The sequence below is a fragment of the Sphaeramia orbicularis genome, chromosome 24 (assembly GCF_902148855.1).
Source record: "Sphaeramia orbicularis chromosome 24, fSphaOr1.1, whole genome shotgun sequence".
NCBI classification, from domain to species: Eukaryota; Metazoa; Chordata; class Actinopteri; order Kurtiformes; family Apogonidae; genus Sphaeramia; species Sphaeramia orbicularis.
Window position 1 is genome coordinate 25916730 of NC_043979.1, and position 19677 is coordinate 25936406.

The window sequence follows — 19677 nt, forward strand, 5'->3', positions numbered from 1 at the left end:
TTATGTTAATATAGCAGGTGTGTGTTGGGCAGAGGGCCAGGAACAGAAAACAAGTAGCTTGTCTATAAGAACAATGTTTTACAAGATTTCTTGAATATTGTATAATTTTTTATTGTAAAATGCTAAACTTATACTAAACTTATTCTCCTGCTCTGAAACCTTTATAACATACAGATGTTGAGTTCTATAGCAATGTACAGCACAGTGCTGTTCCGCTTTATAAAATCCTTCTCTTAAGTATTGCCTTACTCATTTATGCTGTTTTAGTCAATTTTTTTGTACAGCTACAGGAAACAGAAACTGTAATACAACTGTGAAATTATAATGCTCAACATAATTCACATAACATCAACATCTGTTTTTAGGCCTACTGCCTTCCTAACAAATTAATTTTCAACCACATCTAAGAAAGAATTTGGGGTATTTCTGCTTTACAGAGTTAACAGCAGTTAATTTTATGATGTGGCTGAAATGTGCAGCTCATTGAATCTGGTCAAACCAAAGCACATACACATAAAACATGAAACTGTGGTCTGTCTGATCTACAAGTACTCATGTCTAGCTGCTTTGTGTGGCCTACACATCCAGCTGCACCTGATGCCAGCAAGAGCTGAATGTGGGCTAAAAGAGCCCTTTCACTTCCTCCACGACAAGGCTACACAAACACACTCTTTGACCCACTGCACAGGCAGCAGAGTCATTCTCATTCTTCTCCATCTCTAGACGGGAATCTGCTGGAGTGAATAAGAGCTTTACTGTGTAAAATCAGTGTGTGAGTAGTGTGTTGTCCATTTTGAACAGCCAGGGAACAAGACTAAGTTTCTCTTAGGCACACAAACAAATGAGCCATAATGAGTACAAATCATTGTTTAATAAATCAAACAGAATTTTAATCCTCTTTATGAGTTACATATTGCAAATAGTTCTATACATAAAATAGTATCTCAATGACAAGAAGCACCTGATAGGTCCAAAAGCATATATATATATATATATATATTTATAGATTTATTTATCACTTCTATATTTAATATAATAAGTGATAAGGAAACAAAAAGTGAACAAGATTAAAGGCTGATTGCAAACTGCGTGGTGAAAGGCAAAAGAAAGGTTGCATATGGGACACATTCCATGGCTCCGTCCAAAACTCTTTTTATAGCACAGACTATACTTCATAGTGCTAATACACCTTCATATAAAACAAAATCTATTGAGAAAAGGACAAATATTCTTCAGGAGAACCTGGACCGGTAACGTGTGGCATGTCGTACAAGGAGGCATTAGTCATTTACTTTTAGCTCTAATGAAAAATACAAAACAATCCAACACTTCAGTATTTTTATGCCACACTGTCGTCTTTTCTAAAATGTAAACTGCAGTATCATGGTTCACAGGCTGGGGGCAAATATGTAAGCATTTCTATTTTCCTCAAAGACTTAAGGCACGTGGGTACAACAGGAAGGAGATGGAGCTTCCTGTTAAACATTAAGGAAGTGCAGAATGAAAGGGCCTCGGCACTGCCAGCAGTGTGGACATACAGAGGACACACACACATACACACAAACACACAAGCATCACAACTTGAGTTCTTGGACAACTGCTATTGAAAACATTAACTATTTATAGAAGCAAAAATAATGAAACTCCACCCAATGACATCCAGAATTGACTAGAAAAAAAGAAAAATAAAACACAGATAAAGCTCTGATTTTCTGTCAGTGCTCTATTTAGTTGTGAACCCTCCTGTCGCTCCTACTGACAAGGAAGGATGACTTTGGTTTCTGGTGCCAGTGCATTGTTTCATCACTTTGTAGATGATTTCAACATGTGCATATCCTTCCCACAGTGTTAAAAATGTACAAAGTTTTTAAAAAGTATGAGTATTGTGACGGTGCATGCACAGAATGTTATTTTAGAACTACATGCACATCGGCACCTTTAGTTTTAACACTTTTTGATCACATTAGAGAAGCTCTGCATCGAGTCAAACCCACAAACTGGGGCTTGGAAGTTCACCTCCTATAATAGCCAAGCTGTGGAATTTGGGCAGAGGAAAGGGTGTGTGTGCAGCATATTTAATTCTGCTGTCATTGGTGGCACGCTGGTAACAAACAAAAAGTTTCCAAACATTCTCAACTGTTGCACATGTTTGTTGTGTGCTCATACACTTGTGGGAGTAGTGAACAAAAGTAACACCATAAGCTGGGACTGTTGGCATGAGCACAAAGGAATAGATGAATGAAAAAAAAAGAGTGAAAAAGTGAAGTTTAAATTAAAAGAAGGGAAAAGAATGCAGTATAAAGCAGGGATATTTGGGAGGGTTTAGCTCTTCTTGTCGTGTACTGTAGTGCGAGACAGATGATCATTCTTTCACATTGTAGTGAACTGACTGTGTGCTTGTCTCAGCTTTTCAGCGATCTGAGGATTCAGAAAAAAACATCATAAACACAAAAGAAGAGGGTGATTATGGGATAGCTTAGGATCTTTAGTATCCAAGCACTGTGTAACTGCTCCACAGGCAATGAGGCAGCATAAGGGACGGGTATTCACAGAGTTCAATTTACTGTGATAGATGGTCGATAAAAATGCCTTTACCGTCTCGTAAAACTTGACTTGCTCCTCCAGGTATAACTGCATGACCCTGTTGTAGTCATAGATACGGTTGCTATGGAAGTGGTTCATCTCAGCTAAGACACAAAAACACACACACCTCAGATATCAGTTCACAAAAACAGAAAACTGCTGCATTTTAAGGTGGTGGAGTGGACATGTTACCTTGTAATGCATAAGACATGGTGCTGAGTCGTTTAGCCATGGTGACTTTCTCCTGAGGGGTAATTTTACTGGTGGCGACCAGCTTGTCACCCTCCTTCACTTTATCTATGGCAGCCTGTAAGAATGCAAAAAAAGCAAATGATAAAGCAGCAGTCTTCAGTTACATCCAATATGCAATTAAAGCACTAAGCACTGTTAGGCCTCATTTACACGACAAAGGTTTTAGGATGAAACACAAAGGTTTTGTTGTGTTTTGGCCTCCTGTTAACACACAAACATTGCTTTAGAAGACCTACAACAGAAACTTTGGCATACTTTTGAGTGGATTTTTCTTCTCAGATGCAACAGTCATTGTTGCCTTATCAATAGGTCAGCCAGAGGTTTCAGTGAAAATGCTGAAAACTTTCTTTCAAATTGCCATGTGTGAACGGGACAGAATAACAGCTGACTGTATTTCTTCCAGTCGTCATGTGGGGTTTGTCACTACAACATTATATTGCAGACTATCAGCCTGGCACGCATACTGCAGCATTTTAGGTCCTCCCAGTGTTCCCATGTAAACGGAAATTGTTTTCACCCTGTTGTTTTGTAAACCCAACAAGGCAAAGGAAATATTTTTGTGTTTTTGGGTGAAATGTTGTCGTGTAAACAGGCCTTTAAGGGGTTCTATGTGGTATTGAACTATCAAACTCTCAACAGCAGGTGGAAGTCACGTACAAGAACATACTTAGTGTTGATTCATTGGTGGTTTTGGTAGAACTACGTATCCACAGACTGTATCACTCACTGAATAAAGTATAAAGGTCATTGTTTACACACATTTGTATTATGGTATCATCAAGTTTTCTTCTTCAAACTAAAACTCATTGACAGCCCACCAAAATAACACTGTCTTTCGTCTTTACCTGCTGCGTTAGCTGATAATTTACATTACAGCTCTGTTAGCTTAGCTCTGTTTTAGACAGAAGAGTCAAAGTAAAATCTCAAACTATTTCTATTTTCTGTACAGTTCGTGTCAAGGTCAGAACTGTCACAGTTTAGTCTGAAGCATGGATCAACAAAAGGCAAATTTAGCAATAATAAATCACATAAGAACTTTGTACCTTCATAAGCCTCATAATCAAACTCACCCATATAGATGACATTCTGTGATTTCAGCATTAAACTCTAATCTTTACATTTAAAGCTGTGTCCAATGATGAAAACAACAGTGCTTCTAGCTTTTGTTGCTTTGTCACTTTCTTTGACTCTAAAAATTGTTTCTCAGCGGTTCTCATCTCATCCCATCATTTTCTGACATTTGGTCAAAAGCCCTGTGGTGTTAGTTTTCCTCACCATAGGAGACTGAGAGACTGACTCAATACTCATAAATCAGTAAATCCACCAGGGACTAAACCCAGAATACAGAAATACATCAATCTGCGTTTATTTAATGAAACATGATAAAGTTAATGTACCTTATGGACTCCGATGGTGTCAGGGAAGCATCCGAGCAGACCCTTGTACTCATTGTTGGTCTCCATGAGGAAGTGGAGGTCTTTCCTGGGCTGAAAAGGGGGAAACACAGAAAAACAAACATATAAATGAATACAAAAAAGGAACAGTCAGTATGTATCAGTATCTAAAACTGAGACAAAGTTGAAAAAGGAAATAACACAGGGTCTGAAAGTGATAAGATTACATCAGTGGAGTAACTTCCCACTGTTTAATTTTAGCAGGGTTCTGAAGTGAGACGTTACAATTATAAGGTTACAACAGGGCAGATTGTCATGATAACCATGGGCTCAGATGAACAGCGACAGAGCTTTTGTACCAAGACAAAAACCACCCAAATAAAAGAGGAACCAATAATATTAAACCATTTACTCTGCAGTGCATCAAGTTATGTATACTGGGAGTAAATTAAACAATGTTTTAACTACAGGTGCTCTGTGTTGCTTTAAACTTTATACTCTCCAACAATTAATTCTGACTAAAGAAAACAATTATGCAAGACCTGTGAGGAAAAAAAAAAAATTCTGGAGCAGCATTAGCTTACCAGACATATCGTCCCTCTGAAAGCTGTCAGGTGACCAAAAGAAAGGTCCAGATTTCATTTTATTACACACCAAACACCACCAAACTATGGACTACACACAATTTCAGGAAAAGACGCATTGAAACACAAGAATTAAGTACTAGAAATAAATTTGCCCTTGGCCACTTCCTTTACAGATACAGACTTCACACATAGAACACTAGGTTAAAGGGGTCATTGCAACGACACAGCTAGGATGTAAACACTGACTGGGAGCAGGAAATGATGTTCACATGCGAATACTGAAATACTTTGAGGTGAACACAAAATGATGAGGCTGATAAGAGGCCAAGATTAAAAAAACTTTTGAGACACCACAAGACTTGTTTTGCTTCACAGTGAGGATCTTAAAAGAGATAAGTGATTTTTTTTTTGTGTGTGTGTGTTGCTTGTGTGGGGTACATTCAAAAGGCTCATTCACCCCAGTTTGCTGTTACAGTTAGAATATTTAGACCAAGGAAAGGGGGGTTATTATGCATAGGAATGAAAACAGGGCATTCTGATGGCAAAGTAAAGTGGTAAAAATATTCTAAATACAGCATGACTTTTTTTCTCCTCCCAGCCCCGTCCTCAGCAGTATGTCATTTTGCTTCTACAGCTGTTCTTCTGCCCTGACTATGAGCTACTATGGATAAGTAATTCATGCAACCACACATAAAAAATAAAAAAAAAAATCAATTTAATGGACAGGACCTGTGCTCAAATGTGTTGAATTAAGAGTAAATGCCAGGTGAGTGAGAGTGAAGACATATCCAGTTAAATAATAAGAAGTATTAGACAGAGTACACACCTGCTCTGCCACCAACTGAGCTATCTCCTCATATGTCTTCCCTGCTGCAGTCAAGGCATCAGTCAGTGTTGATTCACCTATGGACAAAAAAATATTTCATCTCTATGTTTCTACTGCTTGTGTTAGTTTGTTCCTAAAAAGATGTCAGCATAACAACTACAAAGTGAATAACAACCACTGCAACCGTTATAATGATAACGTGTCGATTGTAACAGCCTATTTAAAGTATGAGAGCAACGCTATCAAAACAACCTGCAGTTTCCAAGTGAACAAATATAATTAGCATGTGTATGTTTGCCTGGGAAAAAGCCTAAGGCACTCAATTCAGTACCTGACGTCATAATTGTATTCATCGGTTTACCTTGGTATCCACTGCTGGTGAAGACAGAGGAGAGGTTTTGGAAGGCTTTGCCGATCCTCTGGTACTCTTTTGGTAAAGCTGTGAAGGGACACAGACAAACCGTGTGAATGCATTATGTTACGTTGACAAAATACTAAACATAATGACTTCCTCAAACATAAACAGTAGTTACAGCTCAAAGTGAAAAATGGGCTGTATATGGAAAAGCATTTATGAAGCATCAGCAGTGTTTACATACGGCCTGTACACCTCTTCCAGTGCTCATGGCCCACTGTGAGGATTTCTTTCACACCGTCATCCATGGCTTTGGTAAACCTGCTGAACTGTTCACATTTCTGTTCTCTGTGGATTTAAAAAAAAAAAACATGCAAATGACTCACTGTTTTCTTGATCCAATATTTGTTATTTAAAGGAGGGTGGAGTAAAGACTAATCTAACTCACACTTCCACAGGGTCCAGATCTGAAGCTTCAGGCTCTATTGTGGAGAAGATCATAACACCCACCGTCTCATCCTTCTCTGCTTTTCTCTTCCCCGTCTTCCAGTCCTGCACAAATTCATTTCCCATTTTGCAGTTAAAAGTCTCTCTATCTTTTCAGAAAACAACATCTTAGTTTTTCCCTATGGCAGGAAGGTATTAAAAGTTGTCTATTATTGTTTTTTTTCCAATAAAAGCAGAAATAATACCAATCGACAACAAATAAATAAACCATGTGAATCAAAGAACAGCTGAAGGAACATACCTTCTCATCTTTGTATGACAGGAATAGCTGGAACACTTCACTGTTGGAAACGACAGGGTGCCTGCACATCCTGGTCATCCAACCCTGTAACCGCTCCATACGCATCTTAATGAACTCTTCCTCAAAACGCCCTGGAAAAGGAAAACATTTATAAATGTTGTCTCGAGCCATGTTCATCCTATTGTCTCTCTCTTTCTCTATACACCTACCTGTCACCTGCTTGTCTGGTAAAGAAGGAATGGGAATGGCTGACCCAAACTTGTCCAGGAGTCGCTCATACAGCCAATCAAAATGCTTGTATCTGTGGTTAACAGGCCTGTTTGTCGTCTGCACACAAACCAGATTAAAAAAAGCATGTGATTAAAAGTGCAATTTGATCAAACGTATACACAGTTTCAAATGATCTTTTGGTTGGCCGCTGACTTTATCCTACTTTAGCACAAATCCAACCATTTGAAAGCCTCAGTAGTTAAATAGATTAAGACTTACATTGGGTGTGATTTGGTACTCTATGTAGCTCTTGAGGCCGTACATCTTTGATCCTTTCTTGGGGTCAGCTACTACGCAGTCTAGCTGAGTTTCTGGGTAAAACCACACTGGTCCAACTTCTCCCATCTGACAAGAAAACATAAGTTTTAGAAACCTGACAGAAAGAGGAGCTCCTGTGAAACCATACAATTTAATATCAACTTAACCTGTTGTTCATAAGTCATCCACATTACGAAAACATAAAATTGGCTTGATTGACTGAATTATGATACAGAACACTCACTTCCATCTGGAGTTACCATTTGTTCCAGGTAAAGACAATCACACAGTATACAATTTTGTGTGGCTATATAAAGATAACATACATAGATTGGTAGCCTGTCTTTGCCTTTAGCGAGCTGTTTGCATAGGAGGTAGAGCTCAGGACCAGACTTGGAAAACCCGGGAAACCTGTTCAGAGGGGAAAAAAAGTAGTTAGAGGTTCTTTGGCCCTCAACTTTTTCACCTATAAGATCTGATAGTTTTAATGTTTCTATAGTCAACTTTCTGTTGACTAAAATAGAGGGCTTATTTTTATTTGTATCTTATTCATGCTTACTTGTTAAGGGCGATTTTCATTGATGTTGCATGAGCACCGCCCCTCTGCATTGCTCCGCCCTCTCCAGTTTCTGATTCAGCATAACCTCCAGTGGACTTCACATCATCCCACTCATCGTCCCACTCATCATCATCTGCTCCTGTAGTTGAATGCATGCACACCTTAAGTGTTATGTTTTTACTCACAGGAACTATCAAAGTCCTACTGTACACTGTGCAGCGAGAGGGTGTCCAGCTGTCCATAAGAGTGAAATGTGTGATCTGATTGCATGCATCACAAAAAGTGCACTGTCTTCCTGTTGAAATGAAATGAAAACTTATTTCACACAACTTTTTAATGAATAAACTGCACAAGTCTTAAATGGATTAAATGAATCCATACTTCTTATTTTTTAAATTCCTTATTTATTGTATTTCAAGCTGTATTATAATATGATAAAAAAAAAAAAAAAATTACCTATCAGTATCAGGATGTGCTCTAGTTGTGTTATAAAACATGACAAAGCCCCCCCCCCATATAATACAGTCTACTCTCGTTATACTGCCAACTTCCGTTCACGGCCAAATTGGCGGTATAGCGAAAATGGCGTTACAACGGATTGCGTCCATAATGTGCATGTCTTTACTATATGATGTCTATGCTGCCTCCGTTAACCCGTTCTAATTGCGTTTCTAAATAAATCTTGATTCTGTTATGTTGTAAGGGATCATTTAAAGTGGGGAAACATTTTTAGCATTATTATACCGTGTCGGGAAATGACACCCCATCATCTTGAGGCTTTGGCTTAATCCCACGTCCTCTTCCCGACATCCTGACCTACTGTGTGTTCTGCGATAAATGAACGGTGGCCGTTCCGTAGACCTACTCGTAGCTTGTCGCGATCAGCGTCTGGCGCGTTTGTTTCAGTGCATTGTTAAAATTTATGTGTACTCGATGGCAATCACACTGGCGGTATAACGGTCGGGAAATCAATGATATAAGTGTTGTTCGTGCATGGAACTGGGCTGGCGGATGGCGATAGGCAGAAATGGCGGTAGCTAATGGAATAATGCATTGGGGATTTTTGTGCAATGGTTTTGGTCGGCGGTGAGCGAAAATGGCGGTATAACGGTGGGCGGTTTAACGAGAGTAGACTGTACTTTAAATAATAATGTCTGACTTTGTGGTTGAACCAAAACTGCTCTATAACCATTCTCTAGCTCATTTAAAGTGTTTCCCTTTTTCTCCCCCAAATTTACATCCAGAGATGGCTTCAAGTGTTCACACTGCACATGCAAAACTTGGAATATAATTGCAATTCATAAACCTACTGATAGGTCCATCTCTTAAACTTGAACACTGAGAGCATGTCCTGACAGTATCAAACTCTGAACAGAAACATTAGAAAAAAACTTGTACATTTTATCTGGACTGAGAGAGAATCTGTTATTTCTTCCAGTGTTTTGGAATAGTTATGAGAAATCAGGGGCCAATAATTTTTTAATGGGTTTAATTTTGTACCAATACAAATTTAAAAAATACAATACAATAAAAAAGAACCTCTATCCCTTGGCACTGGTAAAAGGTAAATAGAATGATTTTCCCAAGTGCTGGACACTCCAAAATTAGGTTTATAACTACAGTAGGATGCCAGCCAAAATGAGAGTCTGAGTCAGACTCTGCAGAATAAGATTTTAAGGCTTCGGAAGCAATCAGTAAAACAATATTTACAAACACAGGCAAAATCATACGTTAATGTCTTCATTAGATGCTGAGAACAGGAACCTCAATATGAAAGTAAGCAAAAACACTCAGCAAAGACTAATACATGTAAGAAATATTCATCTTTTGCAGACTACAAAAATCTCCTTATATATTTGCCAACAGCAAAGCACAGGACATAGCAAGTATAAGATAATAAATGGTGACAAATCCCTTAAGAAAGGTTAGATGCACTGAAACATTCAAGGCCACTGAAAAAGCAGTTCTACATTTTAAGGGTTAATACAGCTCAGTCACACTCCTCTTACATGTTACAATGTTATCAAAAGAATTAAACAGGTCTCAAAGACTTTCTCACATCACAGTATGCAAAAACATTAACAATTAATTCAAATATCACCAAGTAAAACCAGAAAAATCTCCCTAATTTCATATAATAAAACAAACTAAATGGCACACACATGCTGGTAAGTATGCAAACCCAGTCTATAAACTTTCATTCTTAATACCAGACCAGACACAAAACCAGGCGATGCACTAGATACCTGTGTAATCAATCAGGTAAGGATATGGGCAGATGCCTTTGGCAAGGAACAAAGAAAGGAACAAAATTCTGTTAATTCTTCTCTTCTTATGCCATTCATTCACCCAGCTCTCTTTTTACAATAACAACTCAAGAATTTAAAAAACAGGTCAAGTAATTTGTCCTTCTGAGTCATGAGTGAGGCTAACTTTTCCAGTCTGGCAAAAACTAAATTATGACTTAGTTGACCGGTCCACACACCGACGAAGAACGACAACCACATGAGGTAAGGCAGTAAATACAGGAGTCAGAGAAAATTAGCAAATAATAACCAATGACTCAAAACACAGTTCAAATATAGAGGTTGCTGGATATTAAATTAAGTATTCATTTAACCTCAAGGTCAAAAGACAGATTTGTTTCTCCAAACAAAATACTTCCCTCCTGTTCCATGTTCTATTACACTCTGGTTGGTTTTATGCTTCATTGGCCTCTGCCCTAATGAGATCTCATCATAGTGCAGTCTTCATATATCAGAACCACCTCTATAATACATATTTTGCTGTTGGTACACAGGGGTATTTTGAAATTGTAAATGACTGACGGTTATTTCAGTGTACTGCTGACGCATGTTACAGCGTTCAAACATGGTTGCATAACTCCATAAGCTTTTCCTACCTGGGCCTTGGTAAGCCTGAGGGTGGCCATGTGAAACGGAGGCCCAGGGATCGGGGGCAGCACTCTTTCCGGTCTGGGTTCCCTCTGGATTGGACGCCCAGTTGTTGGAGGAACCCCCCGAGGGGTCTGCGTTCCATACCGACCAGGGATCATTACCGTTACTAGCCTGAAATAGAGAGTGTGAGAATGAAACAGGGAAGAAAAGAGAACTGACCAATCTGGATGGAGAGAAGACAGAGTAGACTGAAGTCTGGTAGTTTGGAGTTTATTCAAAGAGAAGCAGACAGATTGTAGATGTAACACATGCTATTTCAAATGCATGATGCAGACTTTGATTCAAACAAAAAAGTTTAGTCATGTGTTTTGTGGTAGCAAACACTTCCTGACACATGCAGAAAAATCTATTAAAATGATGCCAAATACTGCTCATGTTGCTCATTAATAAATAAATATGCACAATACACACACAATATGCATTGTCTAGCCAACACACACCATTTACAGTAGTTACAGGTTGAAACGAAACTGCATGCCATGCTCATAAGGCAGGCAAACTTGGGCATGCATGTGTGTATGCGTGTTTCTGTAGGTTGCAATCATCTTATTGCAAAAGAAACATGGATGTCGACACATGGCTTGGTAAATGCACCACATAATGCACAATGTCGTACAGAAAAACAAAAGAACCACAGAAACTGCTGTGATGACATTAAGAAAAAATGGAGTAGAGCAAGGAAAACAAACTCCCCACCAGCATTTTCACAATTTTTTTTTTTTTTTTTTACATAATGGCATTAAAATATCCTTTACAAAAAATTATTAAATTTCTAAAATTCTGATCATCACTTAGAACTGAGGTAATGATTTGACAGTGTGATTGGTTGATTAAATGTGAGATGTGAGAATTATCCACTCTGATCTTTAAAGCCTTTAAGGTTTTGCTGGTGCTGATTCATACATTGAAATAAAAGGGTGTGAGAGTTGATTGGTGATGTGCAAGTGTGTATGTTTGTACAGGCCTGTCACAAACATTACATAACTGACTATTCGCAATTATTTGAGACAAGCGCAGTTATTTTACATAGTCATAATAAGTGTCTCCATTCATCCATTCAGCTGTATAAAAATAAACATGTGGATGAAACTTACAGAAATTTCATCTTTCTGCCATTTTCCACCATTTGAGGTTTGACAGCCACACTTGTTGCACTGATTTCTTCTGCTATGGCTAAACTCCAATCATTGACAAAAAGTTCTCTGTAAACTTGAGTAACAGGCAAAGTTTACTTACAAATTAACATCTGTTTTTATTTCTGTGTTCAGTGCTGATAAATACTCTTCTATTTATTTGGTGTAGTTTCATGTAGAATTAAACCTGTATCATATTCATGGCATAAAATTAATAGAAAACAATATGTTATAATAAAATAATTAATCGTCATCTTAAATTCCATTAACATGACAGACCTAGATAACATACCAAAGGTTCAACAGACAGTGTGTGTAGGTGTGGGTATTGTAGGGTGAGTTGAACACAGGCAGTTGCCATCATGCTTTTTGCAGGCATCAGGAGTAGGAGGGGGAATTTGCTAAAGCAGATAAATAAAAAAATTAAAAAACAACTTGGGGCAGGGAACAGGTGAGGGTGGAGGGGATTGGTCTCATTCCCCTGGCTCCGCCCACCACCCCCAAGTGGCAGTTACCTCATCGGGGGACGAAAGATAGGGGGAAACAGGGGTGTCTGGGGTGTCTGGCTGGGGACTCAAGGTCCCAGCATCCACCTTGAGGGGAAAAGAAGGTGACATCATCACAAAGCACTGGCAGTGACGGGTCAGACTTAGCAGTGGATGGGTTAGTCAGCCATGGACACTGACGACGACACTTAGGCTGGGGTCCGGGGGTCTTCCAGGAAATTCTGAACAAATACATGGTCTGTTGCATTCTGATTCATTCTGAGTTTTCCAATTTGTGCCTTTTGTGGATCAGTTCATGGTGGAAAGCAATAAAATAGGCTTTGGGACATTTAGAATTGCTTTGCAAAAATTCTTCTTAAGTACATAACCCATTTAATATTATCTACTTCTGAGTCCCCACACAGACTTAATTCTTCTGTCTTCTTTTGTGTCTTTTGTTTGGGGAAGTGGCCTCTTTCCATGTGCACATGGTACCTATTTGCATCAATGATAAGTTAAATGATCTAAGTTTATAAACTCCTATTAAGAATTATTTAACAGTTCTGGAGAATCTGTATTCTTACTTTAAGCACATTAAAAACATTCATTAATTAATGAATGTTTTTATGATTTTGTCATTTAATACAGACAACTACAGCAATCCCACCAGGTAGCACAGTGTTTTGAGAAATTTTAACATGTAACATATCTGTCTCTTTGTGATGATGACTAATGTGCATATGCACTCATCCTAAAATCTATGAGATGAACTAGTGGGCTTCAATGAGGCAGTGGTCCTGTCCTGTGGTTTTATTAAAATTAGACATTTATGTTTCAGTCATTTACAGAGATAATTATTTTATACATCTAAAGGAGTTCAAGATCTCACATAAAAAAAAAAAAACTCTTAATAAAATCCATAATGTCATTGGTGAGCTACATTTGGGCATTACCATTGAAGTCACCACACATCATTGTATAAAGACAAAAGCGTTTTACCAATGTTGATCAGCTAATGTTCCCTGAGATACAATGGCAGAAAACGGATTATATTTAGAAATGAAGAAGTGATGCCACAGACAACATTGCGCCACTAAAAACTCATATATACATATAATTTAGATTCACAATGGTAGGCAGAGATAAGTATTTATTTTGTCAGACCACATATTTACAGCCTATTTTTTCAGGTTGTTTTTTCCTTTTCTATTTTGGATAAAAAAAAATGTTGGACAACCATTTTTGGACAGTTGTCATTGGATATTTCATAACAATCAGAAGTGGGCCTTAAGTTAGAAAAGGTTAAAGCCCTGGGTTTAATTAACGCTAAAGTAGTTGTTTTTGCATTAGTCTATATATGTGGGTGAAAGTGAGAGACTGACAGATAACGGCTGACACATTTCCTGCTTTGACTCAATCACTTACTGTGCGCAAAATTTCTCCTGAACCAGCAGGATTGTAATTTTTGCGGAACTTCCTGCTTGCTCACAACAAATGATTTCAGTGCATACTTATTTCCTCTATTGTTTTACTTTACAAGAGTAAAAACTTGTGTCAGTTATAAATGACATTAGCGTGGTGAATTATCTTCAGTTGCAGCTGCTCTCACTTCTGCCTCTGTGGGGTTCACACAGGCTGAACGAACGTCAGCCGAAAAACGCTTGAGGTCACCACTTGCTTCTGCTTTTTATGTTTTCTGAAACATCTGCACACATTTGTGGAGAAGGCAGAGGCTAACCAAGGAGTAATAATGATGGGTGTATGGCAGGTGCACTATTGTGGTCTAGACCTCTTATATAAGACTATAGGTTTATTTCATTCACTATTGTTAGAAGTTCCAGGATCAACTTTTTACTATTGTAGCTCAACACAGTGGAACAAATTCCCACTCAGTGTCAGATCTGCTAAGCTAGTGCCTCATTTTAAAGGCTTTTTAAAACACATCTGTACAAATAAACACCTGCAAAATATTTTCTTTTTTCCCATGTTTCAAGTTGTACTCTCCATTCTATTTTTATGTGATTTCTTTATTAAGGTTTTTACTCATACTAAAAACAACACAGTTGGCCAAAGTGCTGTACACAGACATAAGCACAAATAAAACCATATAAAAGAATTAATAAAAACTATAAAAGTAACTAAATACTCCATGAGAACAGAAAAATTTGTCCTCTATCAGGGCTGCAAGAAAAAAAATACATCATTTTTTCTCGCTGCCCTGCTTTGGGAATTCTTGCAGCTTGCTCTTGACACATCATCCAGGCAGAACTTTTTTGTTGTGTGGTGTCCAAAAACTATTGTGTGATTAGTCTGAAATTTGAAGTAGGCGTGGTTAATGCAGAAAAGTAAAGGACTTCCCAGGGTTTTGCATTTGAGTTTCTCATGAAGTATGAAATGTCCTGGCCAGAATGAACTTTGCTCTTGTTCTTGCCACTTTAAAAAAATTCTCTGTCCTTGCAAAGTATGTAAAAACCTTTACTCTTCTGTGTTTTACTGCATTTTATTCCTCTATGATTTTCAATCATTGCACTTTATTGCATCATTTTTTATGATTCACAAAGTTGTACCAGTGTGGTTTTATTTCTCTGTAGTTTTCTGCCTTTGCACAATACTGGATTTTATTTTGTTTTTTGATTCTTCTGTCTTTCACTTTGTCTTTGCACCTAATTAATTTTACAATGCACCTTCCAGTTCTGACCAGAAACAGGCACCAGTATAGTAGGTAAACAAACACATTCTTCAGTATTCTGCTTTATATATTGTGTCAGAGTTAGTCATTTACCTGGTTTTGTGCAGGTGTTGATGCAGGTGCATATGCGTCAAAAAAAGACAGGTCTGGAGCTGCGACATTTCCTACACTAGGAGCAGGCGCTGCAGGTGCTGCTGCTGGAAACGACGGAAACGACTTATTGAGCTGGAAATTGAAGAAGAAAGGAAGAGACACAAAACAGGTGCATTATGAAAACAAATCCAGATAATACAGTATGATCTGATGACTTTCAAAGGTACATTCCTTTGTGGTCATATCATCACAGCTCATTGGCATTTGCTGGCTTTACAAACTGCAATTTTTTCTTTTCGTACCTGCTCAAAATATGATAGAACAGGTATATTATACTGATGTTAACACTCTTAAATCCACTTAGCCTTTAGTCAATAAAAAGCTACCACACCTAACACTGCTAGCTCTTTTTGGAATTCTGCAGCTTTTGTGTTTGCATATCTTGTTTTTACCAGTAGATGCACAATGAAAGAGAATGTAGTTTAAGAACCCAGCTGGGCCTGATGTTTTTCATTAAAATGAAAAATTGCATAAGCTACAAGTGCAAATATTCCTCATCTGGTTTGTTAAGGATTTGCACGCAGATTAAAAACAGTCTACAGCAGCTGGGAAGGTAACTTAAGTTCAGACAGACAAACACTTCCATATGAGTCTGTAAAGCATGCAGTTAATATCAATCTCTCTGTTGTACACACAGACGCTGCATTGTAACATGTCACAGTAAATGTTGTTTCGTGTGAGGTTAAACAGACTCTACTGACTTTACTTTTAATCAGTCTCTCTCTCTCTCTTTCTCTCTCTCTCTCTGTCTCTTTGTGAATATCTTCAGGGTGAATCATATCCCCATGGTGAAGTCACAGTTACTGGACCAGTGGACACACACATAAACACCCTCATCAGCAAAACTCAAGAGGCGGCACATCCTGTTATATATTTAGTTCAAGGCAAGAGACAGCGCCACAGTTTGCAGCAAAGTTACAGGTAAACTCTTGACTATACAGAGACGAATCAAACAGAAAAACACACTGAACGGCAGAAAGCTATATTTCTGCATTTACTACATCATACACACTCATGCATATTAAATTAAAGGAAGTTCTATTTACAGTCCTGTATAGGATGTAAAATGTTTGTCTTGGCCTACAGCGATTTTCTGTTTTACCTCAATATAGTCTTCTGGCACCAGTCCAATCTCCCCTCTGGAGTTTTGTGCTTCAATCCAACCACCTCCAATATTCTGAAACGTAATAAGACAAGTTATAACATCTGGAAAGACCAGGATAGGCTCAGACCAGATATTTAGTGAAAATCTAATTAAAATAAACCCTGAGGATGTGTTTCTATGCACTACACTAACTGGAGTATGAGAAAACACATTTGCATTCCACAATAATTCTAATTCTCCCATTTCTCTCCGTAGTGTCTTGTGTATAATACTGGAGCTGAACAAGGGGAACTATTTCCTAATCACCTACTTTTTTGTCTGTGTTTCTGTTAGTACACAATACAACTTTGCCTTTCGTAGTCTGCTTCTGCTGCTCAGTGGCATTCTAGTTTTTACTTTTAGCTGTAAAAATAAGTGCAAAGCTGACAACAACCCCACTGAATACTAACAGGACAAATTCCTGCACAGTCAGTTTATTTAGCAGTGAAAAAAAACATTCATTTTTCCTGATACAGTCTGTTCTGATTGGCTTAAAACAGACTTCCATAACAAAACTATGTAGGTCAGCACACAGTAAGTGACCTTTGATCTGTTGGTGAGTGGCTGCAATGACATCATGTTTGCTCCCTCTGTTTTATCACTTTTTACCCTTCCTTCCTTCCTGTTCACATCTGTTGGAGTTTGCATACAACCTTAGAGCCCATAAACAGAATACATTAACAAAATAAGGCAATAATGAAGAAGTAACTGTTATGAGTTGGGCATGGCAATATGGACAGAAAAAAAAAAAAAAAATCACATGTCCATACATTTAGCTTGAATGGAAATACATAACTCAGTATTTCTGTCTGAAGTTGGCTACATATTCCCTTGTAAGCCAGTGACATACAGGATGTCACAAAAACCTTGAATTTATATTATTAGTAAAACACAAACGCCTGCAGGTAAAAGTGGGCCAAGTGAACCCTTTTAGCACTGAAAGACTTACATAATCACCCATGACAGAATAAATCATGCAGAAACAATGTAGGCAGTTGACATTTGTTTTCATGAGAACAATTCTTTTCAATAAACAAGGTAAATGCAAAAAAATACAAAAGAAATGACAAAACTAATCAAATAATTCTAACAAAAACTGAGTGATCGGACTAAATAATAGTGTCCAAAGTTAAATGTGTCCTTGTAAGACTTTACCGGATTGGTGATTGTGATCGTCTCGCCTTCCTTCACTGTCAACTCGTTGTTTCCAGGCTCTGCTGTGAAGTCATACAAAACTTGTGCCTGAAAGACACACAAGGCAAGTTTTTATAATACACACATACATGTGCCTGTGCACCAAATACACAAATCATCAAAATACCCAAAAACACTTTCAGTGGTTTCTGACTTGTGAAGTGAATTAAGGTTATACTGAAACAGGTCAAACAGGTTCCTCTGGGCTTGTTATGCTGACTCTTAAGTAGGTACCAGCATGAACAAATAACCAGATCAGAAACACTACATTGGCTGCTTTAGTTTCCCACAAGAACCTTCAGTTCCTCTATAACTGGCCCATGTGCACGTGTCCTTTTCCCTGTACACATTCAGTAACAGGTAAAATAAAAAATATCCAAACAATTCTCAGTTCAAGTCTAATTTGAAACCCATTTATCTTGAGAAATATAGCTGTTCAGATTGAAGTCAGTGTGCTGTATGTTTATCAAAACAATGCCAGTCTCATAGTACTTCACTCTCCTTTTCAGTGAACTACATGCTCTTCCCTGAGCAGATTTCTATTTTAATGTTATAATGAATGCTCTCAAGTCTCAAGGAAGTTTTAACCTGGCTTCTGTGCCAATGGTTTTGATTCTGATGAACCAGTCATTGTTATGAAGGAAGTAAAAGCAGTTTTGTTTTGTTTTTTTTTTCTTTTGTGTCCTGCTTCAGTCAGTTATGTTTAACCTGATGGCAGAATATGCTGAGCACAGTTGTATAAAACTTAAAGGGCTGGGATATGAACTTTAAGATGTCTTGGCTTAGAGTCTGGTTTTGACCAACTCTATATGTAAAGTGTTATGAGATAACTTTTGTTGTGATCTGGCGCTATATAACCAAATTTTGATTGATTGATTGATTGATTGATTGATTGATTGGATTTCCCCTGTAAGTCGCTTTGGAAAAAAGCGTCTGCCAAATGCATAAATGTAAATGTAAAATACTTAATAGTCTCTTTAGGCCCCGTACCCATTTCTAGGTTTCTCCTTTGTACGCCAAGATTGTCCATAAATATTCTGACAGAAAAATATATAGTAATTCAGTTTTATTAATGATAAAACTATCTACATTAATCATGACTACATGGCCTACTTAATAATGAAAATAATACATTTCAGTTACTTAGTACACCGAGTGAATCAGACCGTATATATTTAATGAATTAAGCCATTCATTCGCCAAAGACTACATTTCCCAGCATTCCACGGAGGCACAAATGACCCGCACTGGAAAGGTAGTAAAATGTCACAAGACACTCGCTTTATGAGACACATTTTCCATGTATAGGAAAAATATTTGTGTCATATTTACTGTAAAGACAGTCATTTAGGGCGTCTGCGACACGTTTCTAACCTCGAATATTAAAATGTTTGAACTTTTAATAAACAGCTCACCGAGTAAAAGCCTTTACTGTTAGTTATTTAAATAAGAGAATGTGCTGCTGACTGAGCCTGTGTAACACAGCTCACAAATGTTAGAACAGCTGTCAAACTGACGGCGACAACAAACTCCGATTCATGTTAAAACTTTCTAGATAAGTTGTCGGATTTACCTTTTGCGCCATTATCGAAGTATTGACCAATCATTCCAAAAACAGGCCCTGTGGTTTTCAGGTTTTCCGGTCCTCAGCTGGACATTTCAACCGCTGCTTTTCAACTAAACCTAAGAAAACACGACAGTTTGTCCAGCAGAAGACACCGCAGACTTTAACGCATTATCTCAACAGGTTTAACTCTGTAAGAAACAAAAAACGAGGAAACGCGGCAGGGACTAGACTGGTTAATGCGACTGCAAGTTAGAACCGCGTAGGGAGCAACTGACAGCGGAGGGAGTGACCTGTACAGGGAGAAGAAACCGGAAAGAGGGTCTGGTCCTGCACGGTTCAGCTGCACACTGGAGTTTAATACAAGCACACAGGAACCCAACAGAAAAGAAAAGACAAAAGATTTACTTTGGAAAGGCTCATTTGTAAACCTAGGCTAATATTTAAAATAAGAAAAAAATTATAATATAAAAAACATAATAATCTTAAATCTAAAAAATTATAGGCCCAATATGATAAACTTTAA

At 37.9% G+C, this 19677-nt stretch overlaps 1 protein-coding gene across 2 annotated transcripts; it reads right to left on the bottom strand.

Moving 5' to 3' along the window:
* Positions 1 to 854: 854 nt before the first annotated feature.
* On the bottom strand, positions 855 to 19446 carry snx9b (sorting nexin 9b). Of its 2 annotated transcripts, XM_030128340.1 has the most exons (18): positions 19161 to 19444; positions 17549 to 17635; positions 16352 to 16426; positions 15190 to 15321; positions 10735 to 10900; positions 7833 to 7971; positions 7600 to 7684; positions 7235 to 7360; positions 6955 to 7072; positions 6746 to 6876; positions 6446 to 6549; positions 6242 to 6345; positions 6004 to 6081; positions 5643 to 5719; positions 4233 to 4322; positions 2776 to 2890; positions 2596 to 2687; positions 855 to 2418 (listed from the first exon to the last, which is right to left on the bottom strand). In XM_030128340.1, the coding sequence occupies exons 1-18, from the start codon at positions 19170 to 19172 to the stop codon at positions 2371 to 2373; spliced, it is 1779 nt and encodes a 592-aa protein (XP_029984200.1). In that variant the 5' UTR covers positions 19173 to 19444; the 3' UTR covers positions 855 to 2370. The 2 variants fall into 2 exon arrangements, with proteins under 2 accessions (XP_029984200.1, XP_029984201.1); XM_030128341.1 differs by lacking the exons at positions 855 to 2418; positions 2596 to 2687; positions 2776 to 2890; positions 4233 to 4322 and adding an exon at positions 4795 to 4836 and having other exon boundaries at positions 19161 to 19446.
* Positions 19447 to 19677: the final 231 nt, after the last annotated feature.

Coding starts and splice junctions, on each gene's coding strand:
- snx9b (XM_030128340.1), bottom strand. Junction 16,427..17,548: donor CGATCACAATCACCAATCCG/GTAAAGTCTTAC, acceptor ATTACGTTTCAG/AATATTGGAGGTGGTTGGAT. Junction 7,972..10,734: donor TCAGGCTTACCAAGGCCCAG/GTAGGAAAAGCT, acceptor ATTCAACTACAG/GAGCAGATGATGATGAGTGG.